The 18185-nt window shown below is 40.9% G+C and overlaps 1 protein-coding gene across 2 annotated transcripts in view; it reads left to right on the forward strand.

Annotated features, from left to right (window-relative positions):
• The window catches only part of ANTXR2 (ANTXR cell adhesion molecule 2), a 192117-nt gene that overhangs the window by 1793 nt on the left and 172139 nt on the right, over nt 1–18185 (forward strand). For both annotated transcript variants that reach the window (XM_089778120.1, XM_075929467.2), the window contains exons 2-7: nt 3515–3586; nt 6852–6923; nt 14174–14255; nt 15360–15467; nt 15576–15644; nt 16585–16665. In XM_089778120.1, the coding sequence (XP_089634246.1) occupies nt 3515–3586; nt 6852–6923; nt 14174–14255; nt 15360–15467; nt 15576–15644; nt 16585–16665 (484 nt within the window). The remainder of the gene's footprint in view (nt 1–3514; nt 3587–6851; nt 6924–14173; nt 14256–15359; nt 15468–15575; nt 15645–16584; nt 16666–18185) is intronic.

The following is an 18185-nucleotide window of genomic DNA, read 5'->3' on the forward strand; positions in this document are numbered from 1 at the left end:
TCCAGCACCCTTAATTCCAGCATCTAGGGGTGTAGTTGGGGTGGAGGTGTCTCTCTTCCTGGTGGTGTTGGGGTGTGTGTGTGTGTGTGTGTGTGTATGTGTGTGTCTGTCTTCATGGAGGTGTAGTAGGTGTGTATATAGGTAGGCTGTGAGTATCTGCTTGGGGTGTAGTTGGAGGGCTTATGGGTAAATGGGGTGTGCAGCTCTATATATGGATGTAGGTGGCATGTGTGTAATTGGTGTGTTTCTGTGTTGGAGTGTAATTGAGATGTCTCTTTATGGAGGTGTAGCAGTGGTGATGTGAGTGTAAGTGGGGTGATAGTGTGAAGGTAGGGTTTGTGCCTGTGTGTGGAGTACTGATGAGATGGTGGGGTTGTATCTATGTGTGGTGTATAGTTCGTCGTGGATGTGTCTCTCTATTTGGTGCTGGTGTATGGGGTGTAATTGGGGTGTGGATATCTGTTTGTAAGTGTAGTTGGGGTGTGTGTGTGTGTGTGTGTGTATTGAAGTATAATTAAGGAATGTGTGCAAATACTAGTTTTTTGCCTGCCTCTGTATGTGGTCTATAAGTGGGGTGTTGAGGTGGTTTCTGTGCGCAGAATGTAAGCGGAGTTTGTGTATCTGTATAAGATTGCACTGGAAAGGTTTGTGTCTGTGGGTTGTTGTTGTAGGTGAGATGTGCAAGTGGTATTGTCTGTGTGTGTGGGTGAGCAGACGTGTGATGAGGTTTTGTTACATTTTGTGTTTCAGTGGATTATAGTAAAATGTGGTATATAAACAATAGGAGAGGGGTTATGTGTTTCTTTCTCCTAAGAGTAGCACAGGGTGAAGGGGGATGTGACTATAGAGCTGTGGTGTCCAACCAGTTCTGAAGCAGTAGCCACTGTGGTGGTTACTGCTATAGTGAACTAGCCACACTCAACTGGCCAAATAGCCACATGTGGCTAGTGGCTAGCGTGTTGGATACCACGATGTATAAATGGTTAATTAATTCAGAATGGCATTGTCTTTGGAGGTTTGAATTTCCCCGTGCTGCAAGGTGGTGCCAATATCTGCCTTGTGGCCTTTTGCAAAGGGGTTCCCTTTTGCCAAGAGCAGGCTGAGCTCTTACTGGAAAATGGTTATCTGTAGCGCTGGTCAGAGAATGGAATGTTTTGACATTCCAAATTTTGTTTCACTCCAAACTAGAACAAAAAGCCAAAATTTCAAAATTTCTCACAGAATAAAAATTTGATTCAGATCCATTGAAATATTCCATTTCAATAATGTCAGACTACTTCGTTTTGATAAACCCTTTTTGTTTCAGTAATGTCAAAACGTTACAATATGATACAATATTTAATACTACATACACATAGAACATTAATATTTTAATACCATGTAAAAGCATCTGTTTTTGAAGATCATGGTTTGAGAGTAAACACAAAGCAGACAGAAGTTATTCAAGTACAGAAAGTGGAAGAAGACCTGTTGATTGAGGTGTCAGGAGAGAAGCTGAGTCACAGGACTGAATTTGTGATCTTGGGGAGTACACTTTGTGGCATTGGAGAGAAATTGGGAGAACTGAAAAGAAGAGTCCAGTGTGCATGGGCAGCAGTGAAAAAGGTGGCAGGAATATTGTGGAACTGATAATTGAGTAACAAATTGAAGGGAAAAATGAAGGGCCGCACCTGCGGGGGGAGGGGGTGTCCGGGCAGGGGAGGCAGCCACAGCAGCGCTCCGCCCTCCCCCCCCAGGACCAGCCTGAGCCTTCCTGGGCCGCAGCCCCTGCCCGCTCACTCTGGGCCCGGTGGGCAGAGCTCTGTCTGCACCTCCCTGCCTGGGTGTGGCCCCCACTCACCAGGTTGCACATGTGCACGATGGGGCTGGGCTTGGCGTGGGGGGGTGAGGGGAGCTGGGCCGTGCGCACGGGGTTGTCATGTATGTGTTAGTTTTGGAAACAATGGGCCCTAAGGAAAAGGAAGATGATAAGATACAGGTAGAAAATAATGTACTGGGAAGAATGACAGGTAGGCAGAAGGTAAAGAGGGAAGATGAACTTGGGTTTCTCATTCTATGTCTAGACTGCAGGCTTCTTTTGGAAGAAGCTTTCCCAGAAGAGATCTTCCAAAGAAACTTCTTCCGAAAGAGAGCATCCACACACAAAAGCACATTGAAAAAGCGATCTGCTTTTTCGTGACATAGCGTCCACACTGAATGGACGCTATCTCGCATTTAAGCTGTGATTACTGTGGACATCAGGGCACCTCTGCTTCTTCCTCTTTCCTCTTATTTCAAAAGAACTCCATCTTCCACGTCCACAGATGCCTTTTTCTGAAAGAGCTCTTTCGGAAAAAGACGTTTTCCTTGTAGAAAGCGGTTTACCAATATTGGAAAAACTCCTCTGTTCTTTCGATTATTTTTTCCCCAAAAGAACGCGATTGCAGTGTGGATGTAAGTGAAATTTTTTTGGAAAAATGGTCATTTTTCCGAAAAAAACTCTGTAGACAGTGTAGACTTAGCCTCAGTGATAAAGAGACTGGAGAGCTCAGGGTTGAGGTGTGATGAGAATAAGGATCAGCAAAGAGAGCATGGAAGGATGAGCAGCAAAAAAAGGATGCGGAAGACCAAGGATGGATTGGGAAGACTGTCAAAAAACGTTTGAAGAAAAAAGGGCTGCAGCTGCACGACCTATGAACTTGTACCACTGAATGGCATAGAATCATGAACTCCGCTGACCTTCTGTAGCTGTGGCAGACATGGGAGAGAAGTGAGGTGCTAAGAGGAATGAATTGAAACAATGTCAAAATGAAATCTTTTTACTTTAATGAAATCTCTCAACATTGTAAGTTTGTCCGCTGTATCGTTCAATGGGCCTGGTCCAAGACTAGGATCCCTAAGCTCTATAGTAGCATAAATAATAATGATTATCAAAACAAAAATGAGAAAATCAAAGTGAAACATTTCAACATTTTCCATGGAAATTTTTATTGAAACTGACATGTTCCCACAAAATGTTTTGATTGACTACCTGTGTTTTCTGACAGACAACTGTGTCATTATCATTTTTTTTTAAATTTTGACCAGGTCTAGTTATCTGGATGTTATGCTATCCTCTTTTTGGGAGGGCAAAGTTTGTTCACAGTGTGTCATGTACAAAGTGGTAAGGTAGAGGGTTTTGAGGCAGGCCCTCAATTTGTGAGAGTGAATGTTTTTGTTTTAATCTATGGATCTGAGAAGCACAATATAGCAAAAATGACATGTGCCATTCTCTGTATTGTGCCACATGCTATATGAATTATGCTGTGCAGTAGGCTGACAGATTGTCATGGTAAGATGATGTGGCAGAACCACCACAAACTTGCCAGAGATCATTGGAAATAATGTAGGAATGTATTATGGTAATACTGTACCTCTTCCGCCTCCTCCTCTCCCTTCCAAAAAATTACACAGATAGAAGTATTTAAGTTGCAATCTTTATTGATTCGTTTCCTTGAAATAAGACATACTAATTTGTTTTTTTTTTCTCTTTCAGATCTGGGAGTGTAGCACAGAACTGGGTTGAGATCTATGATTTTGTAAAACAACTCACGGAAAGATTTGTGAGGTATGTTTTCCATTTGGTAGCTTCTGCTTTTAACTGAAACTGGGATATGTTAGAAAACAAATCCTTTTGGAGGGTTATCAGTTGGAAACATTTCATAAATATATAAAGTGTTTGAATGCTAATGTTCAGACAGACAGGACAATAAACTCTCACTTTATAATGTCACCATGTTTGGAACTTAGTAAAATGTTAATTTGCAAGCATCTTTAAATATTGGATTCTTAATTTCTTTTTAAGCTGATTAGGTTATAGCTGATTTAGGTTATTTTTAAACATTGCTTCCCCCCTAAATAGCATCAGTTGTTTCTGAAATATTATTTGTTTGCATCTATTGTTTAGTGTTACTCTAATTATACAGTTCACTATAAATATATCAGAACATTTAAAGTGAACATGCTATCCAACCAAAAAGGGAGGGAAAGCTTTTGCTTCTCCAGTGCAGGCAGATGTTTAAAGTTGTGCCAGTTTAATATATGCCTTGTGCAACACACTTTATCTATAAATAACATTACTTCTCTGCGGACAAACATGGCTGTTATACATTGGCTTGCTGTATTTTTTTTAAAATTAGGAGTTAGTGTAATTAAACACCTTCCTGTAAAAAAAAAAAAATAATAACCCACAGATACAGGATGTTATGGGAGTTAATTTTTTCCTGTGGAAAATGAAATACAGTAAGCAATTGTAAGCTTGGCCAGCTAATGAAGAGAACATGAATAAGGGTTGCGTAATTAAATAGCATGTCCATCCATCTCACTAAGGTCAAATTTTATGGAAAAGAAGCCAGGGTGACACAGTTGAAAGTCATTTTGTGAGATGGGGGGGGGGGGAGAGGGAGAGAGTGAAAGAGACTCTGAAGAGGTTTTGGCCATTCTCTCTTTCAGTTCTTGGTGCAAAAGGGTGTGTTTGTTCATTACAAAGCCCTTGGTACATCCTCAGCTGTAGCCAAGTGACACATCCTTTTGCAACAGCTGGATTAGAACGTGGTTTGGCTTCATCAACTGAAGAGCACAGAAAAATCAGGCTCATATATTCTAAATGATTTATACCCGTACTAAGGCTCTTTTTACGCAGCTTAATTAATGTATGCTGCTCTCCATATAAACAACAGTCAGTCCCCCATTTACATTTAAAAACATTTGTTATGGAAAGAACAACAGAGTTGTTTTGTTTAGTAGTTGTCTAAGGCTGTTCATTCCAACATGTGGTGAAAACATTGAATGGATTCATTCTAAACATTAGATGATACCGGTGTGAACTGTGCCTCTGTTTTTCATTTTGATTGGTTGGCAGGATGGTGAGCCTGCAGCAGTAATATCACACATTCATTTCCTGTGCAATATGCCTATGACATGGAATGGGATCTGTGTATGTATATAGATATTTTGCCCCTCACTCTAGAGTGAGTGTTTGGATAGTGAAATGAAATAAAGGATGTTTTCAGAGGATATTTTCTATATTTTTAATGACCAATTCAAATAGTTAAATCAATTTATAGCTGTGAGGTAACTCAAAGGCCTTGCATCTCAAATAAAAAGATCCCTCTTGTGATTTTCATTAGCTGCTAATGTTATTCAATGTATTGCAGACTGGAAGCACTGTGTGGTCTGTTTGACAATTAATGGACTAAGGGCCTGAGTCTGCTGTCTTTTCTCAGGCAAAATATCAGTGAAAGGACTAGGACAGTGCCTTATATCAAAGCAACATGCAGCAGATCTGTCACCTACATGTGTTATAATTTCTCTGATGCTTACGATAAAATAAAAAGTTTTAAAAATTATTAACACACGTGAACTAAAATATAATCCTTCAAATTAATATTGACCTTTGTCCTTATCAGTTTTAACTTAAACCATTCACGTAGCCACACAATTACTATGTCTCTTATAACAGTTTCATGTCTCTTTGATACATTTATAAATTAATCTGTTATGGCTGTGTCTAGACGGCATCCCTTTTCCGTAAAAGGGTTGCAAATTAGACACATCGCAATTGCAAATGGAGCGGGGATTTAAATCCCCCCGCTTCATCAGCATAGAAATAGCTGCCGCTTATTTCCGGCTCAGAGCTTTGCGCCAGTCTCATTTTAAGAGGGATAAGGGATCTTTCAGAAAAGGCTTTATTTTCCGAAAGATCCGCATCTAGACTGGCACTCTTTTCCGGCAAAGCTCCGAGCCGGAAAAAAGCAGCAGCCATTTTTATGCTAATGAAGCGGGGCGGATTTAAATCCCCGCTTCATTAGCAATTGCGATATGTCTAATTTGCATCCCTTTTACAGAAAAGGGATGCAGTCTAGACACAGCCTATGATTTCAAAGAGGAGAGGTGAGAACTCATTTTACAAACATCGCTGTCTTGGCTATCAACAGCATCAGTTTCTCTTGGCGGGGGATATGAGGAACAACTAGTCTTCAACTGATGCATGTTATGTAGTTCCTTTTACTATTAGTGGGGATTCAGAGTGTATATTAAGGGAAAAGATAGATCCCTTACTTAATTGTATTTGTTGTATTGCTGATTATGGCGCATATTTGCCAAATAATTCTTTTGAGAGAATTGTTTTTAGTTATTACAGACATATTTGAAGAATATTGAAACCTGTTCATTGAGAAACTGCAGAGAATGAGACTTTGTTTTAAATGAAATAGCCAAATTCAAACCTGGAATAACTGGGTGCTACTACTCTAATCTTACTAGTATTGTGCCTTCTTACACCAGATCTGAATTTGATCCAACTGTCTTAAATTGTATCACGTTCAGATTTTGAAAATGGTAGCTTACTTTTGCACAGGCCCAAGTTTCATGCCCATAACAACCAGCGCGTGTGCATAAATTAAAATTGTGCATGTGCAAAAATGTATATGTGCAAATGTTCGAGTTGCATATTCACCCATAGTTGGGAGAATACAAAAATGTGCATGCGTGCCTTAAAAATTTGAAGCCTCATTATATTGCGGAATGCAGTAAGTACCTCAGCTTAACTTGTGTTTATCTACAGCCTATGACCAAGCAACTAAGTAAACAATAATTATGCTTCTGCATTTTGTAGTGTGCAAGAAAGATACGAGTGCAAGAAGTAAACAGCTCTTTAATTCATTGTTTTCTTCTGCACATCCTTGGTTTGTAGTTTGAAAGTGTGTGCTTTGGAAATAAGATGATGAAAATAATGCTAATAAAGAAAAGTAAAAAGATGAGGGATGGATATACTGTATAAGGGTTTTTTTGTCATTTGTCTAAAATGTATGTGTTTTTCTTTTCTTTAAAAGCCCCCGGATGAGATTATCCTTCATAGTGTTTTCCACCAAAGGACAAACCATTATGCCATTAACTGGAGACAGGTTAGTTTGTTATTCCTTTTCTTTAGGGCTTTTACTGGATCAGATAATATTAGCAAAATGATTGATATGTTCCAGGATGGAAACCTCTGATTCATAAGGCAACTGAACATTTCTGTGTTTATTTTTGAGAACATCCCAATGGATGGTCCACTAAGTCAGAAAGAGAGAGAACTTCAAATGATCTTTGTCTCAACTCTACCACTGTCTTGATGCGGTCATAGGCAAGTCACTTCACCTGATGCACTTTCTGATGCATTTTCTTCAAAATGGTTATAATGGTACTTGCTGGTCTTTGTAAACCAAAATCCCTCAATGCAGAAGTGCTGTGTAAATGCTCCATTTAAGACAAACATTATATTACATTAATATTTTGGATAAATGTGGAAGTTGCATAAAGCCAAGAATTTTTAAACTAAAAATTCTGGAAAAAAATATTATTAATTTCAAAATAGCATCAGAAGGTATGCGGGCATCTAGGATCACCCTGAGTCAGTGGAGGTCTGATGGACTTTATAATTGCTGTTTATGGCCTTGAGATGAAGGAGAGAGTTGAGTTGTTTGCTGCACTTCCTGTCATTTGATTTGCACATCTTTGTGGGCATAAAAAAAGACTGCTTGTTCTGTTTTCAAAGGGAAGACAAAAATGACAACTCCTGGGAAAATCAGGAGGTCAGTGGGAAAATTGGGAAGCAAAAAAGTACACAGAAGAAGGGAAAAAAAACATTAGAAAGGAAGATCATTGCAAAGTAAACCAGTAGAAAAAGTCATGTCAGAAACAACAGGAAATCTACATTATGCCATGTGGCTTCCTGCAGAGAGTCATTGCAATATTTTCAAGGGACACCACTCTAGACTGTTCTCACATCAAACTACTGAAAACTCTGATGTTTTTCCCACACTTCCCTTTTGAACCAAGTCAAAACAGCATGAAAAGCCCCAAAACAGAACGGTGAAGTAGTTGGAGAAAATGCGTATGGGTCGATCATTTCAGATAACATAAGGAACAGTTCTTGAATTATGAACAATTTGTGAAGTAATTGAAAAGCCATATGAACTGCTTGTGAGAGACCAAAGTGTCCCCTTGCAATTGAGTCATCTTGCTATTCCACCCTAAGCCATGGTTTATCATAATTAGTTAGTTGCTGGGCTTTATAATGAATAAGCAAACTGAGAAAACAGACTTACTAACAGAGGTATAGGCCAAGATTTTCAGAACTGGGTGCCTCAAATTATTCTTCTAAGTCTATACTCTGGTAGCTGAAAAGGTATCCAGACTTTCAACATTGCTAAGGACCCAACAGCTCTCACTGACTTGAACTTTTGGTCTGTGCTGTGGGCAGAGGCAGAGAGCCAGTGGGCTTATAAACCACAACATCAGTTACTTCAGAGAGTGCAGAATAAGGCATTTGAGGCACCTTTTGAAGTCAGTGGGAGTCTTTCTCTTGATTTCAATAGTTGCTTACTTCTTTTCAAAGCCATATCTCTTCCTGAATACCCAGAGTCACAACTGAGAAGGGTTGCACTTTGAATGCCTAGGCATACTTTTGGCACCCCTCCACATAAGCACAAGTGCTGTTTCAATGAGTCAGACAGAGTAGGATATTCTCAGATGTGTGAAGGGAGTTAAAACGTACTTTTCTAAGAAAATGAGTTCTAGAAAGGAGAGTTCTAGAGTTTTATTATAATTGAGTTCCTCTTCCTTTTGTTTCTGTCATCCAGTATTTTCTGTGGCATCAATATATGCATGTTTTGGGGGAAAAATTGCTCTTTTGTAATTCACTAGGCCGGTTGCAAAAGGGGAGGAGGAACAAGCACTCTGCTCACAGAGAACACTAAGCTGCTACCCAGGAGAGAGTGAAATGCCTCCCTGCTGATTAACAAAATGCCTACAACATGTGTTTCTACTGGTGGTGCACAACTGCACATGCCTCAGTGCACATAACAAAATGTATTCCGTGCATGGGTGGAAAAAATTAGAGGAAATGTTGACAAGGAAGATGGGTAATAACACCAGTTACCATATATGCATGACTGAGTAGAGAGATTTTTAATGCAGATGTGATCTGAACAAGTTTAATTCTAAATATTAGGGGGATCAGCAGCAGAGAACAGCTTAGCATGTTTGGCTCCCATTGGTTCCAGCCGAAAATGAAGGGCACAGCACATGGCAGTATTAGGGATTTAGTGGAAATAGTACCACTTGGTGATGTAATACCAATGATTTGTTAGGAGCTGTATTTTGTTATTTGCTAATTCACAAATCTCAGCAAACCATAGTGAATTTCCGGTCAATTGGTTCAAGCTAGTGAACCTTTATTGTACAGTATTTGAATGAATACAATCCTAATAATTTATAAAGTAAAGTTCATACTGATTTTTACAACATATTTCAACTGTTATGACAGATGCTAAGAACACACCAAACACTTAAAGTTAACAATGAATTTTGTGTTGGGGACAGGATGAGAGGTGCCATAGTGACAGTCATAGGCTAAAATCTTCTTTAAGCACAGAACTGTACTATTTTAACAAAAATAAATGGCTAGGAAAAGTAGGAGTGTTTTTACACACGAGAAACGCATCATGTTGCATTTTGTATACTCCTGTAGCCAGCTATATGCTGGCAGATGTAACTGTAGTTTCCATATCCTGGCTCCTGCCAGCTATAGGGGGATTCAGCCCTATGGCCAGATGCATAGTGTGATCCTGATGTCTTCACTTGGGCAGAACTCCATTTGAAGTTACTGAATATTTTTGCATGAGTGAGGGTTACAGGATCAGGGCTACAGTCTTTCTGTATGCTTTTATGGCAAGAGCCAGAATAGGCTTCTCTTTGTCTTGTGATGCATGTGCATGTCATGAATACACACAAGCCTCAGCCCTGCAAAGCATTTCTACATGTTTAACTTCATGAGTGCATTCATAAATTTTAGCATGGAAGGCCTGCCAGAATATAGCCAGCTAGAGCAGAATACAGACTATGTTGCGATGTGCATGGAACATAGAGAAAGATGCATCTGATTTTCCAGTTACCCACTTTTTTTCATACGGAGATGACAAATGAGTCCCCAGTGTTGTAGTAGAAACACTGAAAATGTAGCAGTTCCCTCTGCAAGGGAGTTGTTTGGGGGAGTTTGCTTTTATGATGGGAGGTCAGATGTGTAAAAAGCACATGTCGGTTAGGAACTTCTTATTCATTTATAGGATTCAGCTGAGGAGAGTGATGTTCAGGGGTTATTTTCGGTAGCGCAAGGAGCATATTGTATGCAGATGTGGGATAAAACTTCCCTGGTTTTCTCAAATGACACATTTTTTTTTTTCCCCCTTCAACAAGTATGTGGATGCTTCCAAATACACCTGTTGGATTAGTACAACTTTGTGGCACGGCTGCATTTTGTTGGAGAGGATGTAATCTCTCATCTGCTTTTTTGGGTGATGTACTTAATTGGGAATCAGAATGTACTTCCAAAGGTCTGTTGGTGGTCTGATATGCTCAAGCTCTCCTGACTAATAATGTGAGATGCCGGTCACTACAGAGCAGGATGGTAAATTAATGTGAAATTGGAATGGGCCTAAAGGAGCTGAGAGCTTCAGTTTTAAAAACTTCATCCATTTTTATAAAAACTGAGGTTCACAAAACAGACTAAACCTCTGTTGAATTTCACTTGTGTGACCTGATGCTTATGCAGCAGACAATTCCAGCCAACACTGACCTGAGCAGTTTTATTTTACAAGGTCAAAGCCTTTTACTAGCAAGAAGTGGCATTCAGCAAATTTCTTGAGCATATTTTTTCAGATGTGCTCTGTCCAACACCATCAAGCAACATTTTGTTCTATCTCTTAGTGCGTGTCAGAAGTACATTTGTTCAAACAAATGCAAAGGACGTTAGTGTATGCGGCATAGTCTTCTGTTTCTTTTTGTGTGAGGTACCCTTGTTAGAGGCCTGGTCCAGTGCTTGTGGAAGTTGAGGGCCACGTATCCTGACCAAGTACCATCTATGGGCTTGTCTTCATTAGGCAGACTTTTAAAATTGCTAACATGTTTGCAACATTCAGAGCCCTAGTGTAGACCGGCCATTGGCTGCGGACTCCATTTCTAGCACTATATTAAGGCAGGGTTACGTGACACAGTTCAGTAGCTGTTGGATTGTCTGTACTTGGCCTCCCAATATTGTAGGCACCGCTTCAACTGATAAATGCTATGTAATAATTCAGTCCACGTGAAGAGTTGCCTTGCTACACTAGACCAGCTGAAAAGGAAAGCCAAGGTGTGTGCACAGCCATTGTTGGTGTGTTGTAGTTTATTTTACAGTGGGGCTCAGTCCTTTGCTCAGTTGCTTCATTAGGCAGTCTACGCCGTATTCTGAATTGAGTCCGACACAATGTGGTCCCAGAGATGGCAATGCAATCCGTGAAGAGTTTGGCTCCCCTCTGAACAATATTCTCTAACTCTTGTGTAGGATCTGATTTAGTCACCCTTATTCATGTTAAATAGCACCTACCTTCATGAATAGAGTGTCTGAAGTAAATGGGTGTCACTCCTGTGAATGAGAGTAGTGTTCACCCGTGATAACAGCACAGAACTGGGACCATAGAGAGGAAAGACGTGGGGAGAACGGCAGAACTCCCACTGAATTCAGTCAAGCCAGGATTTCACTGACCTTTTCAATCAAGGTTAGACGCGCCATGATGGAAAACTTGTAAGAATGGTGTGATTTGCTGGAGCTGCGTGGGGAGGAATTATCTAAGCAATTATGAAGCAAAGAAAAAGAACAGACAGGATAGCTATTATAGATTAAATGTGCCTTGTCTAAAAGACAGAGGTGTGATGCAGCACATATGTTGAATTGAGAAGAGATATTCTATTTGTAATCATTCAGCCTAAACACAGACCGGCTGCGAGCTACAGGCGGGAGTGAACGGAATCATTTCTGCCTCCCGCTGCCTCCACCTTTAGGCTATGTCTAGACTGCAAGCCTCTTTCAAAGAGAGCGTCTAGACTGCACGCGGAACTTTCGAAAGAGCAAGCCGCTTTTTCAAAAGCAAGCACCCAGTGAGTCTGGATGCTCTCTTTCGAAGAAGCCCTATTTACATTCAAGAACGCCTTCTTTCGAAAGAAGCACTTTCGAAAGAAGGCGTTCTTCCTCGTGAAATGAGGTTTACCGAAAGAAAAGCCGCGTTCTTTCGATTTAATTTCGAAAGAACACGGCTGCAGGCTAGACACAGGTGAAGTTTTTTCGGAAAAAGGCTACTTTTCCCGAAAAACCCCTGAGTCTGGACACAGCCTTAGTCTGACTTAAATCGTGAGACCTGCAGAGCTCTGAGTCATTATTAAGATTGTTAGTTCTTTGTATGGTGGCAGGGCCCAGGTACCCCGCCAGCAATCTTAGCCCCATTATGGTAGGAACGATACAAACACGTAGAAAGATGCTCCCTGCCCTGAAAAACTTAGTCTGGTGGCTACAGCAATGAGTAAGAAGTGGGGGAGAGCAGCGGAGTCCTGACTAGCTTGGGAGGGGGAGGTGGACCACCCCACTTTGTTTCAGTGCATGCTTTGGTGCTGGAAGACAGATGGTGACCTGCTCTGTGCTGCTGCAGAAGTTAGTTTTTGTCGCCAAAGATTTCACCCGCATCAACTGCAAAAAGGAGGCCTGGAGGTGCCAAAGTGTCCTGTGAGGCCTGGTCATGAGGCATGCTGGATAAAACCGAGCTGATTGTGGGAGAGCTATTTTTGCAGTATGAAATCTGTTTCAGAAACTGGAACTTCAGTTGCTGTTTGTTTCTTGGCAAGCAGACCGCTAATGCCTGTGGACATGCTGCCACTCATTTCTGGCAAGCATGGAGTATGTGGTTTATAATCCTGCATTTGTACATAATCCATTTCAAGTTGTTTCTATAGATGCTGAATGTAAAATATTTGGATCCAACAGATTGCATTGCCTTACGTAACTTGTTCCCTTCCATCTATTTAACACAGAATCTCTTCCTTTGCCATTGAAACTGTCAATATGGATATCAGTTGCTGAATGCAAATTGAAAGTTGCATCTACATATTGTGCTTCTGGAGTAAAGCTTCTAAACATAGAGAAACTTAATCAGTGGAACAAATTACTTGTGCAGGGCATTCGGGCCGGGTGGCGTTCCAGTTCTTTTTTTCTTTGTCTGCCCTAAGGAAGGGTTTCATGCCATCTGGAAATACTTGCCTTGCCATTCCCTCGCTCTCTCTCTCTAATTGTCATCTGTATTTGTCGTGCTCTGTGCATTCTGGGCCAAATGCAGATCTTACTAGGAGCATGTCCATTGATTTCATTGGAAGTTTGCCCAAGTGAAAACTGACTGAGAACCTGAGTCTGTGGCACTCTTAATGTAATCCTTGTATTTTTGCTACTGCCGACTGCATTCAAAATATTTCCTTTACTTCTCCCCATTTGCTTCTACAGCCCCATTCCCACAGCCCCCTCAGAATCATTGGTAGATTTATCCTTTCAGTTCTCCAGTTTTACAAAGGAGGAACTGCACTCCACAAAGGTTAAATGACTCCTCTGAGGTCACACATGAAGCCTGTGGCAAAGATAGGAATTAAGCTCAGCTCTAGTCTGTTTCTTTAACCACAAGAACATCCTACAAATGCTGAAAGAATGAACAGATTTTTTTCAGACAAGGCACTTTAATTAATCAATATAATACTGCCTTAGCAGCTTCTGACTCATGAATGGCCCCTGTCAGTTTTTTTAGAAAGATACACCATTCCTTTATGCTGCTTGCAAAAACGAAGTTGTGTATCTTGGTGGGTTACTTTTTTAATTTGTGAGTGCCTGGAAGCTAAGTAAATGTAGGCAAGCAAACGAAGTAAACTTCAAAAGTATGACATCGTTCCCACTAGAGTGTTTGAAAATTGGTAGAGGGAAGTCGGTTTGCAGCATACACTCCCATCTGAAACATTCCACTTGGATCTGTCTCCTTCTGAGTCACCAAGCATAGTGCAATTTATGCACGCTATATCTGTTACCACAATACAGCTTTCATTGTGATTTTTTTAAAATTTGTCTCTGCATATTGCTTATGAGCTGAAATGGTTTTTTTTGGGAGGCATGTTTTAATTTCAAGGTCACGCTGAAGCCCTCTTTTATACAGTGTGCACACAGCACATCAAAACCTGTTAGTTTTACCAATTGTCAATGTGATTTTTTTTTTTGGCATTGTTTATGAACGGAACAACCTTTTTGTCTTGTTTTTTTAATTATTCTCAGAAATGAAATCGCAAAAGGCCTCCAAAATTTACGTGAAGTAAAGCCAGCTGGTGATACATATATGCACGAAGGATTAAAGCTAGTAAGTTATAATTGAAGTAAATTCTGTTCTCCTGATGTAACAACAAAAGAGCATGCCTTTAAAAACATTTTGCATGCATTTTTTTTGCATGCAGTAAGCCTGTAAGAGCCAAATTCCGAGGTCCTCATTCAAGCAAAGATTGTCCTGGTGGGAGAGAGAACCCATGTAGGGGATTGGAAATGTTATGAGGTTTCCTTAAGAAGTTTATTTTGTATTGTTCCCTAGAGGCAGGAGGTAGACCTTAATTTTCCCACATGGGATAAATAGCTAACATTGTACAGTTTTAAAGAAATGAGTATAGTAAATAACCATATCAGCTTTATAGTGTTGCTGTTATTATTACAGAACATTAATATAGTCTCAAATTTCAAAGTTTGTTTACAAACAAAGACACGGCACAATGTGACCGAGGACTAGTGATTTTAGTTCCCTTCATTTTTGGTGTCCAATCTGCAGCGTTGTTAACTCTTGTGATTTTATTGGGAGTCTTATACTATTTGATATTTAACTTAAAGAGCCAGGTCCTGGAGATTCCTTGGTCAGAATCCCACTTTGCGTTTAAAAGAAAAAAGTACGTTTCTGGCTGTCATGATTGTGGAGAAAAATTTGAAAGGTGTGACAGTGCAACCTAAGGCCTGAAAAATTAAAAGACAAATAAAATGTACTCTAAGTTTATTTAAAAACCCCTCATTATTTTAAATCTGATTTTATTATATTTTGGGGCCTGATTTTTGAGGGTTTGGGGTTGTCAGTATTGAAAGTGAAACGATCTTCAGAAATTGTGGGGTATGAAAACCATTCTCTTTTCAATGTATCTCAGTTTGAGGACCCAAACATGGGGGCTCTTAAAGTCACTAGTAACTTTGGGAAATGTTAGTCATGCTCCCTAGCCTAAACAATTGCAATCCAAAGCCGGGATCCAACTCCAGTTTAAATGAATGAAAGGATGATGGGAGGAGTGGAGATGGGGAATTGCTTGAAGAGGTGACTTTTAGGGATGGATTTGATCGTTCAGTTGGATTTGGCTTGTTTCAAATGGCTGCATTCATCTTGGTTACAAATTTGGATATGACTCTAAACTGGATAATTACTGTTTCTTTGCAGGCAAATGAACAAATTGAGGGTGCAGGAGGCTCAAAGTTTTCCAGTATAATAATTGCTTTGACAGATGGTAAATTGGACGGTCAGATCCCGTTGTATGCAGAAAAAGAGGTGAGTAGTGAACTGCAACTGCCTGTTACATGCGGCTGTGTTTTTTGCATCTGTTTTTTGCCTACTGTGTAAATATTGTATTTCTTTCTCTGTTTTATTTTGGAACAGGCAAATAAGGCCAGAAATTTAGGGGCTAGAGTTTACTGTGTTGGGGTCCTTGATTTTAAACAAGAACAGGTAAGTGCATTCTTGTTCTTACTAATTAATGTCTTATTACAAGTTGTTATAAGGCAGCCATCGCTGCTGTAGATGAATATACTTATGCTGTAGCAGTGCAATATCTTCTCCAGAGCAGCAAGTAGGTATTTAGACATTTACTTATTAACAGAAATAAAAAAGAAGAGTGGATGCTACTGTTTTATTACAGAAAAGATCTCTCAGAAATTAATTTCACTTAGTGATAGCCTCCTGCACCAGATAATGTAGGTAAACTTTCCATTCAAATGTTAACCAGCTTAGCCCACAGCTTGCACGAGTACAGTGGCTGTGGCTAAGCTTTGAGTTGACAAGGGATAATAGTCTTTGTATTGAAAAACAAAAGGAGGACTATTGTCTTTTTTTCATCAACTGAAAATGTATGTGTAGGTCCTGTGCTCCTGTAAGCAGAGCATTTGCAGAGTCAGCACTAGAGAGCAGATGGAAGTGGAGTAGGAAGACTTGGACTTTACATGGAAAAAGTGTACAGCGGGAATCTTATCCAAAGGATATGTTGAAAGGCTTCGTAAAGTGAGACAAAGCAAACAGGAGCAGAAAAGTTTGTGTCATCAATATCTTATAACTCCACTCCAAGAATAGACGTAAAATGATAGTCTCAAATGATCAGGATTTAGGGAATCTCTTTCTTTGGTTTGTTTGAATTTGAGTGATTACCACAGAGTGGGATTAGCAGCGTATCGTGCTGCAGCAAGTACTTCTGTTTTAAAAAAACAAAACAAAAAACAAAACATAACTGCTCTCCTTTGCTGGGGGCCAGAAGGCCCATGGGATCCAGGATTTTCATTCTCTTGCTTAATGTTATATCCTATTGGTTTTTAGACAAAAGTTTAGATCTTTTCAGGCTGAAAAATATTGTGCAACATGTTTGGGCTGCCAAATTTTTTGTGTTTGTTTTCCAAAGCTTGAAAGAATTGCTGATACAAAAGAACAAGTCTTCCCGGTCACTGGAGGATTCCAAGCCCTTAAAGGAATCATCAATTCTGTGAGTATTATTGAGCACACGGTCTCAAAACTTTTGATGGTTTATTTTTGGAAGCAATTTCTTGGTTTCTGCTGTGGCTTGGGTTTTGCCAGGTAGGCAGTTGCATTATATTTAGCTAGGTTTAGTCTAAGGCCAAGCTGATTGCCTCCTGAGAGGTGCTGAGACCCATTGAACAGAATTGGGTCCTAAATTCATAGTTTCCAGTCACTGGTACCTGCAATACATTTACCCTTCTTTTCTTAGGAATGCATTTCCACACATTGCTGCTGCCTGCCATTCACTGAATTGGATGTGGCCTGATTCAGAATAGAGATAGCAAAATGCAAATTTAGCTTGAGAACAGCTGGTTTTAAAGCTGTTAATAAGCTAGTTATGGTACTGGCCAGAAATTAATAAGAAAAGAAGAATATGGGAGTATTCTGAAGGCATCACTTGGACCTCTGCTTTTACTTACCCTTTCTCCTGGTAAAAATAGAATCTTTTGGTTTGGTTTGTTATTTCTGCATTTCACCAAAAGGCCCCATTAATGAGTGTGGGCAAATGAACTGACTGTAGTGATTTATTTGAAAGGGATACAAAGGGATGAAACCACAGGAAGCAGTTCATGGTTTTGATGAGGTCGGTGGCTAGGCTAGATTTTTAGCTGATTTGGTCAGGTATCGTGGCGCAGGAACATTTTTTTAGGAGTGTGGATGCTGACCTTCTTTCTCCTTGCCATGTCCTGCCTCCCCACCCCCCAGCTGAGCCCAGGAGCAAAGACCTGACATGCGGGAACAGCAGCCAAAGTGAAGTGGGGGTGGGGGTCTGGATGGGCGAGGGGGTGCAGGAACTAAGTGGGTGTGGGGGATCTGGGTGGGAGGAGGTGCAGGAGTGGGATGGGGTGGGAGAGCTGGGCAGGTGGTAGGGTGCAGGAATGGGGTGGGGGTGGGGGGTCTGAGAGATGAGGGGGGCACTTACCTGGTGCAGCTCCACAGGGACGCACATGGCTCCATGTCCCTTGCCACTCCCAGGCACCGCCCCCTGCTGCTTCTATTGGCCGTAATTGCAGCCAATCAGAGTGGTGGGAGTAGAGCCTCCAGGCAGTGCTGCACTGCACTGCCGTTTCCCTGGCTGAGGGGAAGAGGAGCGGTGGGTTGAATCCGGCTCTGGCTTGCCTGACTCCGGCCCGCGAGGCTCAGGGCTCCTTCCCCCTCTGCACCGCGGAGCTGGCGCTGGCATTCCAGCCCTGTGGAGGGTTGTTGTGAGGCCAGCGCCGGCTCCCTGATGCTGGCGGGGTTGGAGCCCTGAGCTTTGGGGGCTGAATCCAGGCAGGTTCCCTACCCTTGCCTTAAAAAATGGCCTTTATTGACTATTTGTGTTGCGGTAGCGCATAGGACTACTGGTTGTGAACAAGGACCCTGTTGTGCAGGGTGCTGTACAAACCTAGGACAAAAAGACTGTCCCTACCCATAAGAGTTTACTATCGTCATATAAGGCAAAAGACAACCGAAGGAGGGAGACAGACAGAGGAGTGAAAGGAA

Source organism: Pelodiscus sinensis, chromosome 4 (genome assembly GCF_052426305.1).
Source record: "Pelodiscus sinensis isolate ZL-2025 chromosome 4, ASM5242630v1, whole genome shotgun sequence".
Taxonomy (NCBI): domain Eukaryota; kingdom Metazoa; phylum Chordata; order Testudines; family Trionychidae; genus Pelodiscus; species Pelodiscus sinensis.